This window comes from Agelaius phoeniceus, chromosome 4 (assembly GCF_051311805.1).
Source record: "Agelaius phoeniceus isolate bAgePho1 chromosome 4, bAgePho1.hap1, whole genome shotgun sequence".
Classification (NCBI taxonomy): Eukaryota; Metazoa; Chordata; class Aves; order Passeriformes; family Icteridae; genus Agelaius; species Agelaius phoeniceus.
This window is the reverse complement of record NC_135268.1, coordinates 32055643-32077066: the sequence shown is the minus strand read 5'-3', so window position 1 is coordinate 32077066 and position 21424 is coordinate 32055643. Positions and strand designations below refer to the sequence as shown.

The 21424-nt window shown below is 37.7% G+C and overlaps 1 protein-coding gene across 3 annotated transcripts in view; it reads right to left on the bottom strand.

Annotated features, from left to right (window-relative positions):
- LOC129120976 (uncharacterized) overlaps positions 1–21424 on the bottom strand; it is a 56475-nt gene that overhangs the window by 23548 nt on the left and 11503 nt on the right. For 2 of the 3 annotated variants that reach the window (XM_077177230.1, XM_077177231.1), the window contains exons 9-13: positions 15763–15959; positions 13464–13528; positions 13084–13190; positions 9875–9986; positions 6528–6630 (exon numbers count right to left, since the gene is read on the bottom strand). In XM_077177230.1, the coding sequence (XP_077033345.1) occupies positions 6528–6630; positions 9875–9986; positions 13084–13190; positions 13464–13528; positions 15763–15959 (584 nt within the window). The remainder of the gene's footprint in view (positions 1–6527; positions 6631–9874; positions 9987–13083; positions 13191–13463; positions 13529–15762; positions 15960–21424) is intronic. The other variant, XM_054633832.2, reaches the window with a different exon arrangement.

Genomic DNA, 21424 nt, shown 5'->3' with positions numbered 1-21424 from the left:
TTCTAAGGAACGAAATAGGTTTTTATATATAAAGCCAGACAAAGAAGTCCACTTGTCAAGCATTATGTTTTTAAGTGATCACACTGAAGAAATCTGAAGTCTCAGGTTTTATACTCAGCAGTTCTTACAATATGGTTGAGCACCAGTATAAAATGCATACAACTTTTTTTTTACAGGGGTCAATTGTACGTTCTTAATTATTCTATCTATGTCCTCTGAAAACAGCAGATAGTTTATCTTCTGCACTATTATTCTCAAAAAAAACCAGGGACTGCAGTAAACTGCTACAACAAGGACATTTCTAAAAGTATCTTCCAACACACTCAGGACATCAGTCAAAATATTTACATATACTCAAGCACTTTAAAATCTCAAGTTGTATTAACCAGCTGTCATCTTAGTGTCAAACTCCGGTCATTTTAATGTGAAATAAGGGTCAGCACATGATTTCAGCTATTAGTAAAACATTTCTTAGCTACTGAACCCCCGTTAAACTATGAACGCCAGATTCCCACAGTAAGGCTCTTCTTGAGCCTCTTCTATACTGCATTTCACTCAGAATAAAGTATCTGAATTAAAAAAGACAACATAAAGACATTGAATCAACAGAAATTATTTAAATTCTAACCATTTGGCTGACTGGACTGTACATAATGAAGAGATTTTCACTGAGTAATACAAACCAGGTCTGTGTTTGCTAGCTCTCATGAAGTGAGGGTCAACTTCTATGGACAATGTTGTAGAACTGCACTGAACTCCCAGAGGTTACTAGAGATTTAAAAATCTGAGTCTATGTGTCTAGGATTCTCCAGTGCCAAGCACAGGAATCTCACTTAACAGAACACCTGTGAAGACCCCACTATTAGGACAGAACCGTACAGACAGATTGAAAGGTATTATTTTTTTTTAAGGAGACCAACATGCATAAAGCCAACCAAACCTGCTGCTTGCTGATAAAAAAAAAAAACTGGCCATTATCAACTTTCAGACTATTGAGGACTAAACAAAGAATAATTTTATCAATTAAAAGGTTAAACTCAAGTATTAACTGCAAAAAAATATTGAAGATGGGATAAGGTGTGTTTGGCCTTTTATTTAAATAGTATGTATCCCTTTAAGTTCATCAGAGCAGCATAATCCAAATGAAAACTGATTAAGCATTTGAACTTGTGAACTAAATACCACACTCAACAGAAGTTTACAGTAAATGTCTTCCACTCCAAACAGAAAATAAACAACAAATCACTCTCCAACATGACATGTCTATATACAGTAACTTCAAATTCTTCTCTGGGCTTAAGCGTCTCATCTGCAGTTTTAATAATACTTAAAAACAATTTCTGTGAAAGTATGCCAATGTGTCCTGCTGGGCTTTACATCGGGAATTTAAAAAGAATTAGGGAAAAAAAGTCAGAGAATAACTATGAAAATCTCAGTCGTTCATTGTTGACTATAGAAGCTTCTTAAAAAATGCAACATCTCAAAATTCCCTCTTGCAGGTCTCACTCCTTGTATATATTGCAGAGCACAAACACACACAGGCTTCAGCCCATTTCAACATATAGACAGCATTCCTTCTTTTTATGCAGAGGATGCAATTTCATAAGAAATTGGGAATTTCAGATCGGCACAATCCCTTTAGATGGTTCTACTAGTGTGGAGGGGAGAGGGGAGGAATCACAATTTAAGCACTCTTAAATTAATCAGAAGCTATGCAATGCTCTCCTTTTATGAGACCTGAGTTTTATTATCCCTGACATACACCAATTCTCAAAAATTTTATTATATCCAAAAGTCATATGCTGCAAAGTATGTCAGAAGTTATTAAATACCGACATTAAGACTAAATTTACTAAAAAGCACATCTGATACTCAAGACCTAACATCCAGTTTTAAGTCTCTGAAGTGAAGCATTCTGAAGATCACTCCTCAACAAAATTATTGCGATGTGATTTTTAATTACAAGAAGGAAAAGAAGTCAAGCAAATAGGTAAAGTGACTCAAGTGATTTAAATTCAGCTGAAGTGAAAAACACCAGAAGTAGGCTTTTAGTACTGATTATTAAAGAAATCAACGCCTATTTTACATAAAAATTGTAATTTTCATATTAAGATATTGCCAAAATAAAACTACCAACCAACTCCAGCTGACAGCTCCACAAGTAGTGACTAGCAGGCTTAAACCACCTGATGAAACACCAGAAGTGACAGTGCTTCTGGATTTCACTACAAAAGATGCAGCAGGAGTTCTTGTGACTCTCCACACTTATTCTGAACCATCAAATCTCATTTCTCAATCTATCTTCTCCTCTACTCCCCATTCTTAAATTTTAGCCAACTTAAATTTTGGTCCCCTTAAATATTCATGGAATTGCTTTCCAGCATTTCTTACAGGGAAAGCAGAACCAAGGACTCTTGATTCACATTCTTTTGTGCTTATGCTTTCTTTCACTATCTCAGGAAACCCTCTGTAAAGCAGACAGAATACTTTCCAATGCTACTAAGATGTTAGAAAGCTTAGCTGATCATCTTCACACAGCTTGCTAAAGGTTCTTGGATGAAAGGTGCTATATATGAAGATTATTATCTGTACAACCACCTACGCAGCACTTCAGAGTAACAAGCACCAAACTGCTACTGTTGGGAAAGAAAAATATAGTTAGAAACAGTACTCCTCAACCACTATATACACTCCAAGCAGAAGAGAAAATATTTCCTTTTTTCCCTTTTTTTCCAGTACAGATCTAAAAGTGTACTTAGTTTTTTAAAGGTCACTCTTAAATGTCCAAAAATAATGGAACAAAGTGTTTCAGTTCAGGTGACATCACTTTACAAGTCATCAACTTCTCCTTCCTCCCTGGTGTCCATTATAAAAGATTTGTAATTTGTTTCTGCTTTTCCTCTGTTCTTCATTAAAAGGATATGCACAAAAAGAAAGAAGGATTATTTGCAATGATTCTCATGGACACTATCTCACCTCCTGGAAGTGAACTAACATGGGAGAGTTGGGAGGGGTATGACCAAGCTGGCCACCTTTGAAACACAGGACTTCACTGTTTAAAGGATTTTCATATGGAAAAGCCACTCATGCTTAAAATCTCACTCGCTGTGTATCCTCAGAGCTGCCACCATTTTGGCAGAACAAAGCCACATGCAGTTACATCACACAGATCCATCTGCAGAGCACAAAGCCACATCTGACAGACATGCTCTATCCATGTAAGAGACAGCAGCCACAGCTATTTTTATTCAATGTCCAGTGAGAAAAAGTGGTGCAGCACTGCACAGAACGGGACCTCAGGTGCTCACTGCCCAGAGCACTTGCACAGGGCATGCAAGGCTCAAGTTCTGGGCTCTCTGCCTGTGGGAAATCTGACCCTCTCATGAAGAAACAGCATCACAGTGACCATACTGCCATGGGGCATGCTCTGCCCCTCCCTGAAGCTGTGCCACTCCAGAGAATTATAATAATTTCCAAAAATGTCCTAGTCAAATAGAAGGGAGGGAAAAAGCTCAGGGAAAAAGGGAAGGGAAACTAACACCAGGTGCTGTTACTGGAGAATTCACCTAGGACAACAACAATCTCAACAGTCTTAGTTCTGGCTTCTGTTCCCAAGATCACTCACCCATCCCTACAAATCTTGTCTGTGGACCTGCCCATTTTAAGACAATTAAGCATCAAGAGTTCCTTGCTCTGCTCTTCACAGCAAGGTCTGGAATTCCACACTTCTGTCAGAAATTAAGCATCATTAAGCTGATGCAGTTATTAGTACACCACTAATTACTGTTTGGCAGTGCTGCAAAATTCTAAATCTCACTGAAGAAAGAAAATTAAAAACATTCTTCTTAATTACTGCTTTAAACATACTCCACACCAACAAGTAGCTTACTAAGCATTCAGATCCCAAATCTGACCCTTCTCTGCTTACATAATAGTTTATGGGCACAGGTAATACAGAAATTTACCACACAACAGCAACTGAAACAAGTGACTGTATGAAGCAGTTCCAGTATATCTTCCACAAATGAAAAAAAAAAGAATGACTATGCACTTGGAAGCATATCAGTAAACAGCCCTGGTAGCCTTTGACAGTAGTCATTTTTGTCATGAAGGCCAAAACCCTTTTTACAGTCCTGCACCTGGCAAGGAAAAGTGCTATTTATCACCAGATGATAAATTTATCACCAGATGCCTCAGATGATTCCAGAAATAGCCTCTTTCCCATTGCTGTTCATTAGCAGCAGCTCTAAGAGTTGAAACAGATTTTTTTTTTTCTGAGAAAAACTTCTACAGGATGTTCTAGAAAGCTTAAACTGTTCCTTTTGGAAACAAACTCAGCACTCCAACCATCATCCACACAGACTGCCTAACCCTATTCCACACAGGAATGCATTTGTTTCATCACTGAAAGCCCTGATAACAAGAACTGAAAGTTTGCCAGTCACCTCAAGGCACAGATGTTCACATGTTACAGTAACTCAGTTTCAATTCTGCATATTTCACCCAACCCACGCAGGCAGATTTTTCACTTTTTCATTCTAGAAAGATCAGTGGTAAAAGGAAAAAACTGAACCCTTAATAAAACCAACACTTTCAGACTTCAATCAAGGTTTAAATACACAGCAATTGCTTTATAAAAGAAGCACAGATTAAGAATGGAGAGACAAGTACAGGTCCATTAGTTTTGGACCTTACAAATAAGCAATGATTTTAAAATCCACACAGCTTTCTTTAATTCAAAAAGATGTTTTCTAGGGCACTGTCTATGCATGCACAGAATAAATAATATGAATATATTTTTACTTTCTTGGTCTGCTATGGAGAAATCACTATGAAAAAGGAGAAACTACTTCAGTTATGATTTCCTAACTAGTTACAGAAATGATAGTTTGGTCCAACTGAAAATACTATCCTTCATTCATAAGGAAAACTCCAAGTCTTTATAAGCAACTTACATCTATGGTAAATGCTGACCTGCTGATCAGCCTTCAGAACTGCAACATTTTAAACTATTATCTCAATGAGTATTTACAGTTAATTCTACATGATCATCTCTTTAGTGTAGACACAAAAAAAAAAGGACCACGATGTGCTGACCTTGTCTCCATAAATACAGCTTTAAAGAAAACCCCAACCTGCATTAAACTGTTCTCTGCAAATACTGTAAAGACTATAAACACAGAATGTGAGAATGTGCACACTTCTGCACAATTTTTAACCAACTGGCAAAAACTTCATTTCTTAATTGCAAGGCAACACTTAATTATTCCTACATTAATCAGTATTTTAGATTTGCTATGGAACTTCAGAGTTTCAGGTGAAGCCCATGGAATTTAATTTTGAAGATCTATGTAAATCCTAGATATAGTCTTCATTAAGATATGCAGAAGCCACTGCAAAATATTCTAAACTCTGGTCCTCAAATTAGGCTGTCAAAATTTAAATTCATTTAGAATGGATAATAGAAGTGGGATGACTACTCATGATTTATGCACAAAACACATGAAAAAGCTTAGAACTCAGATAGTTATAGTGGTGACACCTAAGGACTTGGGAGTAGAAAAGAAAAAAATTTGGTCAAAATAATCACACAGTATGTCACCCCAGAAAATTTAGAGAAACCAATGACATTTACAAAAAACAAACGTGCCTTTTTTTGGAACAAACATTTGGCAAGTGATAGAAGCACAGATCATTTCACATTACATGACCTTCAAGCAAATACTTAAAAATATACCCTCAAAACTAAGATGGACTTAATCAAATTCTAGTGGTTTGATTTTACCTCACACATCAATTCAAAAATAAATCTTTCAATATATCACAAAATCAAATTCTGAGGACAGAATAATTTGAGGTTAGACTTAATACTGGAAGATGAGAATTTAAGTTGGGTATTTAATATGCAATGGGAATTAAGATGCAAATTGTCAGCACCATCACTGTAGTATTAAATTTTTTAAATTACACCTGAATGTTATTACTTACACAAGCAGCTATACATTAAACAGTTGAAAGTACAGTAGCATCAATAAAAATCCTTTGTAGCAACACCAGATAATGAAGTATGAAGAGAACCTTCAGAACTCTCAAATGGCACATCTCTTCCTAAACTGCAGTGTTATAGCTGGACACTGAGTATATTTTTGCCAGTTGAGTAACAATCAGCAAGGTCTAATACCATTACTAAGTTTTAGGAACATGGTAAAAAAGTATATCACTATTGCACATCAGCACAGTCACACGTAGGAAAACAGAGGGATGAGGAAAAGGAAAAAAATTAGGATGGAACAGTAGCAGCATGGGAAGAAGAATCTAAAAGGAATACAAAGGTGAACTTCGAGGACTTTCATTTTATCATTCTGCTAATGTCTGTTGCATTTCTACACCAAGCTTATATACCTTTAAAAATTACTATTTCACTATGAACAACACAAGGAAGCCTAATATGACCAAGTTTTTGGGTGTTAGTCATGCTCAGAGAATAAAAAGTAACTTGAAAATTCTTAGATTATATGAATAATTACCCATGCCAGTTCCAGCTGGTGCAATCTCTTTGGAGAAAATTTCTACAGCTTCTCTTTGTTTATGGTGTACAGCAAGCCAAAGAACAGCTTCCCGAGGTCCCTGCTTCAAAAAGGTTGAAATTAGATTAGCTTAGATGCAGAACATTGGTTAAATTTACAAAACTGAAAAATAACTGTAGCTCAGTATTTGAGTTAAATCATTTGGTGACTTTTTATCCACCATCAGTATCCTTTGCCGCCAGCTTTTCATTATCTTTATTTTGGAATACCATGGAATCAACAGTTGGGTATTTCAAGTCACTAGGGCACTGTGCCTGTTCTCCAGCATTCTCCAAGAATCAAGTACTGTAACTAACAATACCAAATACTTGGCTTCACTGTCAGTGGAACTGGCAAACAAAGTTTGTTCTTATTCTAAGAGCACTGAGAGTACTCTGGGGACAAGTTGGAGAGCCAGGTTCACTTCTCTTAGCATCAAGAAGGAAGCAGATCTGTCCACAGAAAAGAATTCAAACCTAATCCTTGGGAGATAAATGTGAGAACAGAAGTTGCAAAAACCACCATGTTTTCAGAGAGAAGAGCAGATGCTCCCTCTAAAGATAAACCAAATGTGCTCCCTACTCCAGTCAAAACACCTGTCCTTGCAGATAAGCACTGTCTCTCATTTCAAATTTTACTTCTCAAAAAAATTCTATTTTCAGCCACTGAAGGATCTACCATTGGAATCAATATACAAAAAATATACAGCCATACAACCCAACAAGCGCAGAATTTTAACATTCAGTGTTCCTAAAGCTACCAAAAGATTTATTAAATTACTACAAATAATAATCAACTGGAAACATTCTTGCAAAAAAACATCCTCACACATTCACATCTGCTTTCTGGTTCTAAACTGTTCCATATAATCAACATTCCATTTAAAGTTCCATTTTACCTCCTTGCCTGCAAAGGTAATATACAAAGGTCTACAAAAATCAGCTGAATCCTTTTGGAGTGGATGAACCCAGTATTAAAACTGGTATATATATATATATATGGGCTGAAGCAATTAATCTTACAGTATCAGAATTAAAACAAAAAAACAGCAAAACAAAGTCCAAACAATATCTTGGAAATCAATTAATAAAGGGTTAGCAGAAAACTAACAGAGCACATACAGTTTTTATGCCGCAAACTCTAATGCCTGATGTACTATTAAAAAACAGCTTACATGAAACATATCCCAGATTTCCAAACCACAAACTCACTGTCACTGTCACAACTCCTTCCTCCTCAACAGAACAGAGGATACTAAAAATCAAACATCACTAAAATTACTCAGTGCTGATTCAGGTCCCTTTCTAGCTTAGGCTGGGCAGGTGCTGACAAAGTGCTATCAAGAGTGGCAGGCAGCAAAGTCTGAGACGAAGAAGTGCTTGCCATTCTTTCCTATTTCTCAAGGGTATTTTGTGTTGTCAGGAACAGTCAATCCTCCACACAGCAGCTCAGACCAGAGGCTTACCTAAGGCTGGGAGACACAGTGATTTCACAGCTGCAAAGGCTAACCACCACACCAGTATGACAGATATGCTTGGGAAGTAGTCTAACCACACCACATATCAACACTGAGCTCCAAATATTGTTCAACTTACCCTGTCTTGGTATTCACGTACATATTTGCTTCTTTGATTCAAATTTAGGTAGCAGAACTTTCAAAGCAGGAACTATTTTCCTTATGTGTGAATATACTGCCTAGCACAGTATGGCTCTGGTTTTGAGTACTGTGATTTGTAACCCAAATAACCAGGTCTAAATTTGCATGGAAGGACACTGTAAGAAAGAGTGTTTAAGTGACTGCACTATCCCTACCTGAAGCCCCAATGAGTAAATGTTCTCCTTGGGATTCTATGACTTGGTATTTTAAATGGAAAAGCAAACTCCACTCCCAAGTACTTTTTCTCAAACTACCATGGCTGCTTTCCAGATGAAAGCTCCCCTGGCTAGTTTCTTCTAAAATGCTGGAGGAGGCATGAAAGGCAATAGAGTCTGATTTCCTGTATTTCAGCCTTAGCTCTCACATCCTGTTTCAGGCATGGATAGAAGCACATACAATGGTGATAACACTCTGTTTACTTTTAATATAAGACCTGGGAACTGAGGCTGGAAATACAGAAAGTACTACAAATAGTCTTTCATTGAAAAAATTTCTTTAATGTACTATAAGCAAGGCAAACTGAACAATCAGGAGGGAGAAACTGCTCGACTTCAACTCATTATTCACTTTGTACAGAACTTCCTATACAACAATTCAATTAAAGAATACGTTACAATGTGTAATGATCAGGAGTTGGTACAAACATCTGGAACATCTGTTCCTCTGTTTCAAAATTTTGATTCTGTACTCTTAGTAAGACACTTAAAATTGCAGGTTTTATGGTCCTAAAATGAAAGGGACCACATTATAAAGCTCAGTCTTCAGGAGGCAACTCTTGCTGCTTTGCTGAAGGAAACTAAAACTCAAGCACTGAAATAAATAGCTGCAGATATAACTTGACCAATTTCTAAGAACATTCAATTTCACTAGTAAGAAGTCCACTGTCCTTCACTACACCACATCCACATTTCCTTTAGATACAAACTGTTGGATAAAATGTCAGCACTAGTAAGAACAAACTCAGAGTTGAGTTTTGCCACGTGTACCTTAAGAGTTTTGCAAGGCTGTCACTGACAAAGAAGAATTAAATGCTACTGTTTTGGAACAAACTAAACTGTCTAAATATTTAAACTGTGTCTAAGTGAGGACATGATTTACAGTCTTCTTTCTTTAAAACGGACTTTCATTCTCTAGATTAGGAAAACAGACCATGGATATCACAGCTGCAGTGGCTATGGCCATCATTCATATTCTTACATATGCACTCACAGTGAATTACATAGCTGAAAATTATTTCTTCAGTACTATATCTAGTACTCACAGAAAATTTTGAAGTTGTGCAGGCAACATAAATGCTGAGATTTCCTGACTGCAGCATTTATAATGTGGTCTTTTTGCATTACATCTAATGCAATTTAAGTCTATGCCACAGAAGTTATTATAATATGGTATTTCTTTAGGAGACCATCAGAACAAAGTACAACAACATTTTTGTAAGATTTTGTATCAGTGCTTCTGGAACACCCAATACTGCAAAGACCTTGTCACTGTTAATTTTCTACATTAAGTAGTGACAGTGAATTCTTTGCAACATGAAGGGGTGAAATTCCCAAGATGATAATGACTTCCTTTAAAGTTGTGGAAAAGATAACAATATGGAAAGATTAAAAGAGGTCAGTAAAAGTTTAAGAACACTCCACTGCATACTTACACCTTCTATACTCCTTCTAGCATGAGGTCCATATGTATCTTCAGACCCTAAAACCTGTATGTTAACTGCACTGTAATCTTCATACCCAAGCTGACTGAAAATAAGACGAGTCCTGCAACAAATGATTTTTTTTATTAGTAAACGGTCTCAAAATGATTATCTGAAGTAGCCCTGTGTGGACCACAGAAGTTAACTCTGTCAAACAGCTGTATAAGAGATTTTATCAGTTGAAATATTGGAATTTTTAAGGATATATATTTTGCTTGGTGAAACAAGTAACATTTTTTGCTTTGGTGGAACATTTTGAACACGCTGCTAATCTATCACTGTTGTCATAAATATAACCACAGCACCTGAAATAGTGAAGCAATATACAGGACATTAATACAAGATACAATTTTTTAATTGCTGTAAAGAGACAGAAATGTGTTCACACAATAGAAATAAGTCCACCTTTATTTTTGATGAGATAAAAATAAGACAATCTCATTTAAGGTAACTGAATTTGCAACTGTGTCTGTACCAAGTTATTTTAAATTATTTATCTACAAACATTACAGTTACAGATACTACAACTGGAAATACATTCTGTGGGTCATTTTTAGCCCTTTCATGTGTTAATAATGCAACAAAGAATCATGAAAATAGAAGGACACCAGAGATATTTCAAAAAGACTTCTTCACACACATATTGCCAAATCCCTTTTGCTTTCAATAATGAATAAACAAGTAAAAGGAGAAGTACACATGAAAGAAGCAAAGGAAGTCACCTTACAAGCTGCCAAAGCTGTTCAATGTCTTAGGTTAACAACTAATTTGACCTGTATAAATGAAGCACATTAAATTTGTGCACCTTTTTCTGCACTTGCTGCCACTCAACTACTGCACAGAACTTAACCTAGAACAGACTGGAAGCTGGGTAGTTGAAAGATCACATCCTTAGAACATTCTCTTGAAACAGAGACCAAGACAGGCTCGATCAATGGCCTAAAGACAACTGCATGAAGTTCACTCAGGCAAAGTGCTGGGTCGTGCACTTGGGTCACAGCAAGCACAGGCAGCACCACAGTCTGGGCCAGGGTGGCCTGAGAGCTATTTGGCAGAAAGAGACTCTAACATGCTGGCTGACAGGCAGCTGAACACAAGCCAGAGTGTGCCCAGGTGGCCAAGAAGGCCAGTGGCATCATGGTCTGTATCAGCAATAGCGTGGCCAGCAGGACCAGGGCAGCGACTGTCCCTCTGTACTCGGCACTGGTGAGGCCTCACCTCAAACCCTGCGTCCAAGTTCCAGGCCCCTCACTTTAGAAAGAACACTGAGGTGCTGGAGCATGGCCATAGAAGGGCAACAAGGGCTGTAAAAGGTCTAGAAAACATGTCTTGCAAGGAATGGCTGAGGGAGCTGCGGGTGTTCAGCCTGGAAAAAGGCTACACATAAAAGGAGGGTGTACTGAGGACAAGGCCAGCTCCTTCTACTGTGCCTGTAGTGAGAGGACCAGAGGAAATGGCCTTAAGCTGAGACAGGGGAGATCCAGATTAGGTATCAGAAAAAAAATTTCCACTGTTCAAGTTGTCAGGCACTGGAGTAGGTTTCCCAAGGAGGTGGTGAAGTAACCACTCCTGGAGGTGTTTAAGAGATGTCTGGATCTGGTGCAAGGGTGATGTGATTTAGGGATTATAGTGATGGAGCTGAGTTGATGGTTGGACTTGCTGATCTTAAAGGTCTCTTCCAACCCTGGCAATTCTATGATTTTATGAACAGAAACCAGTAAAAAAACCTGATGTTAATGTTTGTGAAACGGCTATAGTTGCTGACAGAGCATCCTTGAGAGAGATCAGAACAGCTTAATTCTTATTCTCTATCTGGGCTGACATACACCAATCTTTTGACGTGTCAAAGAAACAATTCCACATATTAAGCTTTTCAAGACTACATTTGAGATGCAGGAGGTGTATATTGTAATTTTCAAAACAGAGAAGTAGCCCACAAGCACGCCTAATGGGCTAGAGGCCATTTTTCACACAAGTTAATCAGCCCTCAAGTACCTCACTTCAGCTTTCCTCGGATGATTAGTCAAGAGAGCACAGTATACAGGCTGAATTAATTTTCTAGATGTCAGAGATAGCAGCAGCACTACAATTTGTTTCATTAAGACAAAGATACACATAGTCCAGTCTGAAATAATGTCCAAAAGCAAATATGAAATAGAAAACACAACATTCTACTTTTTTCCTAAAATAAACATCTAGGTTCCAGAAAGATGGCTTTCCAGAGGTTCTGAGTCTCTTGACTCTTTGTATTTGCCACTTCCTGATGGGTTTTTTTACAGTTTGATTTTCTCAACAGCTCTTGGACAGGAGCTCTTAGCATTTGCAATTACACAGCCCCTATCAGCCTGCTCTTATCTGCCATATCTCTTGAGGGAAGTCAGACAACTCCTCCTTCACCACAGTGCTGCACACAGGCACATGAATAATCACTCCAAGTTCACAGTAAACCTTGGATTTCTGACTTTCCAAGTGTAGTTTCTGCATGAGTCTACAACAGGATGGGGAGGAAGCTTTATATAAAACATGGCACAAGGAAATAGATCTCTTAACTAGAAAGACTGGAGCTACTGGAATAAGCACTGAGAGATTCCTGATATGGAATTATATTTAAGAGGAATTCCTCCATGCCCAAATATACTGGCATGACAATACAACTGAAAGTTTATCACTCTGTCTTGGAATTGTAACTCTGTCCTAAGAAAAAAACAAAAATCATTCGGTCACATTTTAGAAAGCATGTTTTAAACACAAAGTCAGTCAACTTCCTATATTTCATATCAGTAAGGCTTTTCATAAAAAAGTTCTGCAAAAGCTGCTGAAAACTAGTTTCACATGGGTTTATCTCTGGTATCTAATAAAATTTAATCTCAATCACAGCTTGTTCCTCACTAAATTGGGTCTCTCTCCAGCCACCTATTTTCAAATGTATTTGACACTTTTCTCACTCTGTCCAACCTAACTGAAGTGCAGCTACATATTGAAAACAGGTCTCTTGAAAAGGCTACTTAAGTCTTGAAATGTCATCCCAATAGGAAAACTATCATCTTCTAGGATTCTTACAAGGTTAGTAATGTTGCCATCATGTGTCACTGTTCTATTTTCATCACATCTGGAAAAAAAAAGGAGCAAACCAGATCCCCTTCCAAGACTCAAATACCAACCTTTGCAGAATAGCTTCTGCAGTGCGTTTTGCTTTTTGAACTGCCTTTGGGCCTCCCACTGGACAGACAGCAGTAGCTCTGAAGCCATCAAGATAAGTGGCATTTACCTAATGATAAAGGGATTATGAAGTTACATGGAATTCAGCACTGATAGGCCACAAACGCTCTCTGGCAATCATTATCTATACAAATACACACTTTTTAAACAAAGTAACAGGTTTTTGCATATAAAATAAGGTTTGCCTTTTCAAATTTTCCACCTCTTTCTTTTACTCCTGGGGCAGAGAAGATGAGGATAGTGCTAAGTTTTAGCAGTGTCTCCAAAATTTAAGATTTTGTAAATCAAAATATACCTTTCACATCAAAAAATGAGGTAATACCTTATAAAATGTTGAAGGAGGCAATCCTTTTGCTCCACAAACTTTCACTGCTCCACCATCAAAACCTGTAGTGGTTAAAAACCAGTACTTCAGCTTCTTCAATATAACTTCAAAGACATTCTTTTTTGATACATATTAATCAAATGCACTTAATCAAAAAGCAAATCATTGATAGCTGTACTGCCAGAGAAGAGAGAACCTTTCAGAAAACAGTCTTTCTTGCCTTAGAAAGCACAGCAGCAAACTGGTGACTGAATTTATGTCTGCCATGAGCCTTTTAAAAGAACGATTGAAATGTTTATTCATGCACTTAAAAAATACTTAACAAAGAAAGCAGCCTTAGGACATTAGACTCAACAGTTACATTCTTCTTAATATCCAGCTATTGCACACACACACACAGAGCATACAATTTACTGCAGCTGGCTGGAGCGGACTGCAATCCCTCACTTGGTAAAGAATCAAAGCAAGATGAGAAACCAGCGAGAGCTATTGGCTGAGAGCTTCGTAAGGGAAGGGTAACTTAATGTTAGCTTTCTTATCAATAACAGAAACAGCCTGAATATATTTTCCAGGGCAACAACCATGTTCAGTATTAGGAATATTAATGCAAAAAAAAGAAAAGCAGAAAATTGCTGGGATGCCATCAGGTTCAAGCTTGAGCTGGAGAAAATCAGGAGGTGCTACTCCTTGAAAATCAGCAGTGCAGGATTGGCACCTCATGTTTTAGAGCCAGAATTATCGTGTAGTTCACCTGTTACTAACCTGTGTTTGCAAATATTTAAGCAGCAGTTCAAAGCCTTATATAAATACTCTGAAAAGATCAGATCAGAGCCTATCTAAAAAAGTAAATGTCACTGGTACAAATTTTACTCAAATAACATCATCACTGTCTCTCAAGACTGACATGAGGTTAATTTAACTTTCTAAATATAGAGCTGCATCCCTTCATTCAGGGTGAAGATCTGGAAGAGTTTTATGTCCCAGGTGAAAGCATAATACAAGAAAACAAATACCACAAAACCACATGCATAGCATCCATTGACAAAAAGAAAACAAGCACCTCTCAGCTCAAACCCTGCAAGTAATCCAGCAGGACAATAAAACTAGCAATATAAACAGCAAAATTAGATAGCTTGCCTCTTTTTACTGGTGTACGTGTCAAAGCACTTCAAACTAAAATATTTAAGCAATCTGCCCATTTTCCATCTGTTATATTTCGAAGAGGACTAACTGAAAGTTCATGTGAAAGTTCATTTTAAGTTCAAACATGTCATATCAGGTCATTTGCAAGCTAAAAGTTCATAGGAAGGTTAGGGATTCTTTTTATAAAAAGAGAAAGACTAGAGGCTAAGAGCAGCAAGCTGGCCTTATCAGACTGCCGTTTGTTGCATGAGCTGAAGATTGTACCATGTTATGTACTTTTTTACTCAAGCAAAATATTCTTTATGTTACCACATTTTCAGTTTTATCCCAGTAAGTTTTGGAGATTTCGATTGTTCTAAGCTTTAGAAAGACACTTGGCATTCTGTCACAAGTAAGTTCCATTAAAAGGAAAAAAAAATATAATATAGATCCAGTAAAAGGCAAACTCTAGATGACTGTAGATAAAATTTTTTTCAAGCTGTCTTACTCAAATTACAACTCTCTGAATCTGTTAAGCCTGGGTTTTTTTGTTTTCGTTTTGAAGCTAAATTTTGAACATACGTTATATCCATCTTTAGTCTACTGGCTGTTAAGTGTTTTGAGGATTGCAAATGGACTTTTTAAAAAAAGATTCTCTGGTGGAAATCCTGTACCTAATCATTCTTCTACCATGATCCACCTAAATGCCTAAGAAAAACACCATTACCAAGTAGTGCTTTGAAAGACACAGCCTTTCATTGCTACCAACACTTCAAATGCCCTAAGTAAAACCATGTACAAACCATTTTTTTGAGAAAACAAACTGAGCTGCAGTTTAAAAAAATACTGAAATCATAATGAAGCTGTCTTGATGTTGTTCTCACTGAATAAATAGTTTAAGGACTTGACAGGTGCAAGGCAGGCATTAAAAGGTAAAGTAAAAGGAGCAGTGATCAAAAATATAATAGTCAGCCAGCAAGATAAATAAGATTACATTTAAAACTTCTAAAGGAATTTCTAGCAGAAGTCCTTGAAAGTATCAGTTTAATACAACATGACTCTAAGGAACTGATTTAACAAGAAATATGAAGAAACTAAATGGAAATTAAAGTAGCTGCTTTTGTTTGATAACACACTCATATAACGATATCTGTGTCATGAAAAGAGGACTAACCTGGAATTTCAGTGATGGAAACCTGGGAAAAGTCACATGTAACATCTGGTAAAAGATAGCGCCGAGGATTGCCCAATTCATACACCAGCTGCTCAGCTACAGTGCCAAAAGAAATTAGTCCCCCTGTGTCTGGTGGTTTGGAAAGAATAAAGTCTCCTTCAGAGGAACATTCTACAATGGGAAAGCCTATGTTGTGCCTAGAATATGAAAAACATTAAGAAAAAAGCCTTGTAAATACGAAGGGAAAGTGAAAAGAAATATGAAGAACACACCAAAATTTCATAGTAATGGCCAATCAAGTAAAACCTGTCAAGAATTACAATTTATCTGGTTGTATCTACAGAAACGTAGACTAAAAAACAAGCCCTGAACAAACTGTTCAACTGAAATAATATGAGTATGTAGTCTATTGTCTGGCAAAGAAACATAGATATAACAGGAGATTCCACCTGTAAACATGGGTGTAGGGAAGGGAATGGAGAAGGACACCAACAGAAACAGTTCAAGTAAAAAGCTGAAAGAATTAGAGGACTATGATTAAAGATGTAAATTTAGAGTAAAATAAACCATGGTTAATTCTAGCCCCATTTGGCTACAGCAGCACACACAGCATGACAGTAAAGACATCTAAATACACCTTGCACTCTGATTTGTAAAAAGCCAGTCAAAGCAGGAAGAACAAACTGTGCTGGGAACCTCAGAGATGAAGAGAAGTAGGAAACGGGAATAATCCCACCGACAAAAGATAACTTCACACATTAATAATAAATTATACACAGGAAAGTAATAATCTAAAAACAGGAAGACATATGAAAGGAAAGATCTTCAGCACACAGAAGGCAGAACTAACAGAAAATTACAAGGCACAGCAAAAAGAAAAGCAGTGAAATTACGGACATGTTCATAAATGAAAATATTCTTCTTCCTCACATTCTCACAAGCAAAACATACAAAAAAGTGATCAAATAACTCATAATAAGAGGCACATAGTGGTCATTACAGTAGCAGAGTAGAGTTTTCAGGATTAGGTGGACAAGATCCAGACATCTGCTTTCCTAGCTAAAAGGCTTTCATTTTTTTTACAGAGAATTTGAGCAAAATTAAGAACTTCAAACTTTTCAAGTACCTGAGAATTAAAATTAGGAATGCAAAGATTCTTCTGAAAAGTCTACCTGGCTTCCTTCCCTCTCACAGGAAGCCTGAAATTTGTACAAGTGTCCCACAACATAAAATAAATACCAAAAGAGGAGTTAAGGAGAGACAGTCCCTTGCAAAGGCTAAACCATTCTAAAAAGGTCCTAATAATGAAAGGTGGTGAACTTTACCACGCTCGTTAAAGCCAATGACCTTCAGGTCTTCCATACAAACTTAAAACCAGTTAATCCCTCAATTGAATTATTTTTGGGTGGTAGTGGTAACTATGTGCTGAACATACAACTGAATTGGTTATCAGCAAAGGTTACATGAACATAGTTTGTATAACATAAATCCACAAAGTCTGAAAGAAAGTAAGCAAAAATACCAGTGAACTCTTAAGGGACATATGTAAAAGTTCATGGGAGTTTGAGCAGATTCCTTATCAAGAATAGTCAAACATAACTCCATTATTTTAAAGAAAGGATTAAGACACAAGATCTGTTACTAGAGATCAGCAACTTTTAACACATAGCAGACAAAATTGAAAAGTATGGTAGCTGGTGGACACCACATCAAATCAGTTAAGGTAATACTCCATTTGACTGGTCCTTGAAACTATTTACACCACTAAAAAGATATAGGAAACAAAAACAGCCTGCCCTGGTGAATGCAAAGAATTGAATGGAATCAACAATTTCATATACAGGCTCTTCTGGGTGGGGGGTGGGGAAGTTGAGGGGTTAAGGAGAAAAGATGGCAGTAGAAGTAAGTACTCAAAATTTTGAAGTGCGACATAGAAAAAAACAACAGCCAAAAAAGCCCTCAATTCTTGGTCTGGAACATAAACGTATGGGAACAGACTAATGTGTAATTATCCCCATTTTAGATGCAAGGAGACACACAGAGGAAGCATCATGGTTTCGCCAGGGTAACAAAGCAGGATCAGTGACTGAACAAGACTAGAATTAAGAAGCTTTTATCCTCTCAGTTCCATGTTTGTGTGCCTGACACTGCCACCTATCTGTCCTGTCTCAATGCAACAGCACGCAGTGCCCTGCTAGCAGGGTCAATGCAGCTTGATCAGATCAGGTACCCAGAAGAGACACCACTCACATGAAGACAGATCACCCAGAGCAGTCCACATCCCTGCACTGACAGCCAGTGTCCCTGCTGCAGCCCACTGGAATCTCAGCCATCAGCACATGCAACTCTTACAGTGCTCTCCAGTGATCTTTGTTTTGAAGGAAGAACTAAACTGTAGACACTCAGCTTCCTACTCTGAACCACTGAGTCTACTAACATTGATTCAACTTCATTTTGCCCAACTTGCACTCTCAAAACCCCCAAACCATTAAAAAACAAACCCCAAATGTAATAGTGAGACAAAATGAGAAATTTCATCCCCTAATGTGATGAAAATACAACAGATATTGTTTCCCCCCTGTGGTGTTCAGGGTACACCACCACCCAATGAACTTTTCTGTATGGCCAGTTAGTTGCAGAAGATGTGCTTTTCCCCCAGGTTATGCCAGCCTTGAAAGCTTCCCTCACTTTTTTAACAGTTCACAACATAGAGATGCAATGATCTGGGTAAGAAGCAACTGGATTCTACCTGTATTGTAACTGGATGACTGGGAAAATACAAATATCCAGTATTATCTTGTAGCAGATGGCACTAATAACCCACATTAACATACACACACTTAAGACAAAAATGTATTTTGTAAATTGCTGAAAGACGTTACTTAAAATTAATTTTCACCTTGGAAACAAACTGGTCTGTGACTCCTAAGATACAGTCAAATGGCAGCTACTTAAAGGCATAAAAAGCTCTTTAGCAATAGTAGCTGTGTGGCTCAGGTATACCACAGGCAGTATAGTCACACCATCACTCTGACCATCACTTTAAAACAGCGACTCTTTGCCTGATTAACTTGTAGGCTTTGCTGAATGACTACACACCATATGACATCTGCTCTGTGGGGAACATGCCACCTTTAGGCTGTCCATAACCCATAGCCAAGCTGTCCTTTTGTACAGTGTAGCAGGGGAGTAAGCACAGAACTATGAACTTTATCAGCAACCATGGTCATGGCATCCAAAGGCACCTTGGCAAAGTGGCATCCTTCATCAATAAAAGAACTGCATCAGTTTAGTGACAAAATCTCTATGCAGGATGAAGCAGTAGCAAGCAATGGAAACAATTCCAAAAGGGAACTAACACAATTTGTTTTAATTAAATTATACAAATTAATAAAATACAGTACTAGAAAAAAATATCAAGTACTACTTGTAAAATATTTAAGCAGTTCTTTCAGCACAGGGTCAATATACACAAGAAATACAAATCAGTTTGTTAGGGGAGATGACAACTACCATTCTTTACTCCAAAAGGTCCATTTCAGGTTGCATGTTTACCACTTAGCAAGTAAATCTATTATAAATGAATGTATATATAATATAGACATTAATAAATCAGAGCACTGAATGAGACCAAGCTAAGATTATACCTCAAAAAACCACTCCAAACTGGGTCTAGATAGGAGTTAACAGTTAAAGCAGGTCTCAGTGAAGACCTACAGAACAGGAATAACCAAGTTACAAAACTGGTTTTGCTGCTGAAGCCTCCATCTCATCAACCTACTCTTATAGCAATCAAGAATCTGAGTTTTCTGTCAAGTTCTCTGCCTGCCAACAACTTACTCTTGGATTAATTTTTTCCATGTAAAATGTTATTTTTTCTTCAGCTTTGGCTCTCAGAAATGTTACAGCTTATGGGCATGTCATAGATGATAAATCAAGCTGTCTAAGCAAGGATCTCCTCCCTGTCTACTCTGGAACACTACTCAGAAGCCTCTGAGGAGCCATCAAGATAAACTTCCTCCTTGTTTTGCCATACTTCTTACATCATTTGCATTACAAGGAAAGTAAAATCCATGACCAGTACTTTGGCTCAGGGAGAGAGACATTTGAGATGGAACATGTATTTCTCCCATCAAAAGTGTCAAATCCCTCAAGTACCTCATTCTAGCCACTACTGCTCAATGGAGATTACTGGCAACAGAAGATGGGACAGAGAGTGGAGTACACTTACTTGCAGGGGAAGTTGCTGCAAGAATGAAAACAAAACCCCACAGCAATGCACAGTGGAAGTGAACCAGGATCCAAGTAAGCTGTGGTGTGAACTTTTAGCTCTACAGCTAATGGAGCTGCCTGGGACGTGACTCAGTGAATGTCACACCAAGGAGAGCTCTGAGCCAAGCTTCTCAACTCCTTAGCTATGCATTTTAACCAGAATGCTACTAGTCAAAAAGGAGAAGCTCCTACCACTTCTAGCAGTGTTTTGACAACAGGTTGTAAACTAGTAATACATCAGGCAAGATCAGCACAAACTTACAAAGTAAAGGTATAAGTATCTCCTCATGTGTAGGTACCAAAATATTTCCTAACATGCAATTCTGCTTGAGGCAGGACTTACTGGTTGCATCACTTATCCCCTCTGACTAGGGCATTTCTGTGTCTTGTACCTCCATTTCTAATGGCCAGAAAATTTCAGGCTAAACAGACCAGCTGCCTGGTGTTCTCACCTGCCTGGAATAGATGGTGCTACAGAGAAAAAAAAAACATTCCACACTGCTGAATAGGACTTGCATGCTGGATTTTGTTCTAGTCCCAAATTAAGAAATCTGGATCCAGCCCTTAAGAGTCTACAGCTATTGACTTACCCTTTTGGTCATCTCAGGCCAGAGGATTATGCAGTCTCAACCAATGTACACTCTTGGCTTAGGGCAAAATGTCAGTGTTTATCATCTCCTCAAAATGATTATCTACTGATCAGCCTTAGTTTATTCTCTCCTGCATTTCAAAACAAAACAAAACAATGTACTAATCACCCACTGGCACTAAATAATAGCAAGAGACAGCAATGTCTGGGGACAAATGAAATTAAATAGAGATCTGTGAATTATCAGTGTAGTTCTAGCAGTACAGTTCATTTTCACACACGACATGAATTCCCCACTGGAAGGTGCAGACAATGTAATGTAATGTCTGCTAACAGACATTAAATAGGGAGCAGTGATGTATTATGACTTCTGCTGACCCTCTGCTGATGTGTATTACTACACGAATAACAGAAATGGAGCAAGTGCCCTTTTTGTTAACACTAACTTAAAATCAGACTTTAAGAACGCACATTACTCTTTCTATAGACTATGAACTAATGGTTTCTTGCATTTTCTCTGCTAACCATCAGAGAATTCACACAAGAGAAGAGTCAAGCACCCACCCTCCCACTGGAAAAATAAACAGCACCTATCCCCTCTACCTAGCTGTCTTCATGAAAACTGGACAAAACCTTACAGCTTCAAGATTCCCACCTATAAGTCAAATGCACTAAGGAGATACAGCACAAATCCCAGTGCCTTAGGTGAACACAAAGAAAGCAAGTAAGTTCAGCTTCTATCAACTAAAGTAACTTGGACAGTCACAAGCTGGAACATGCACTTCACTTGTTTTACATTAA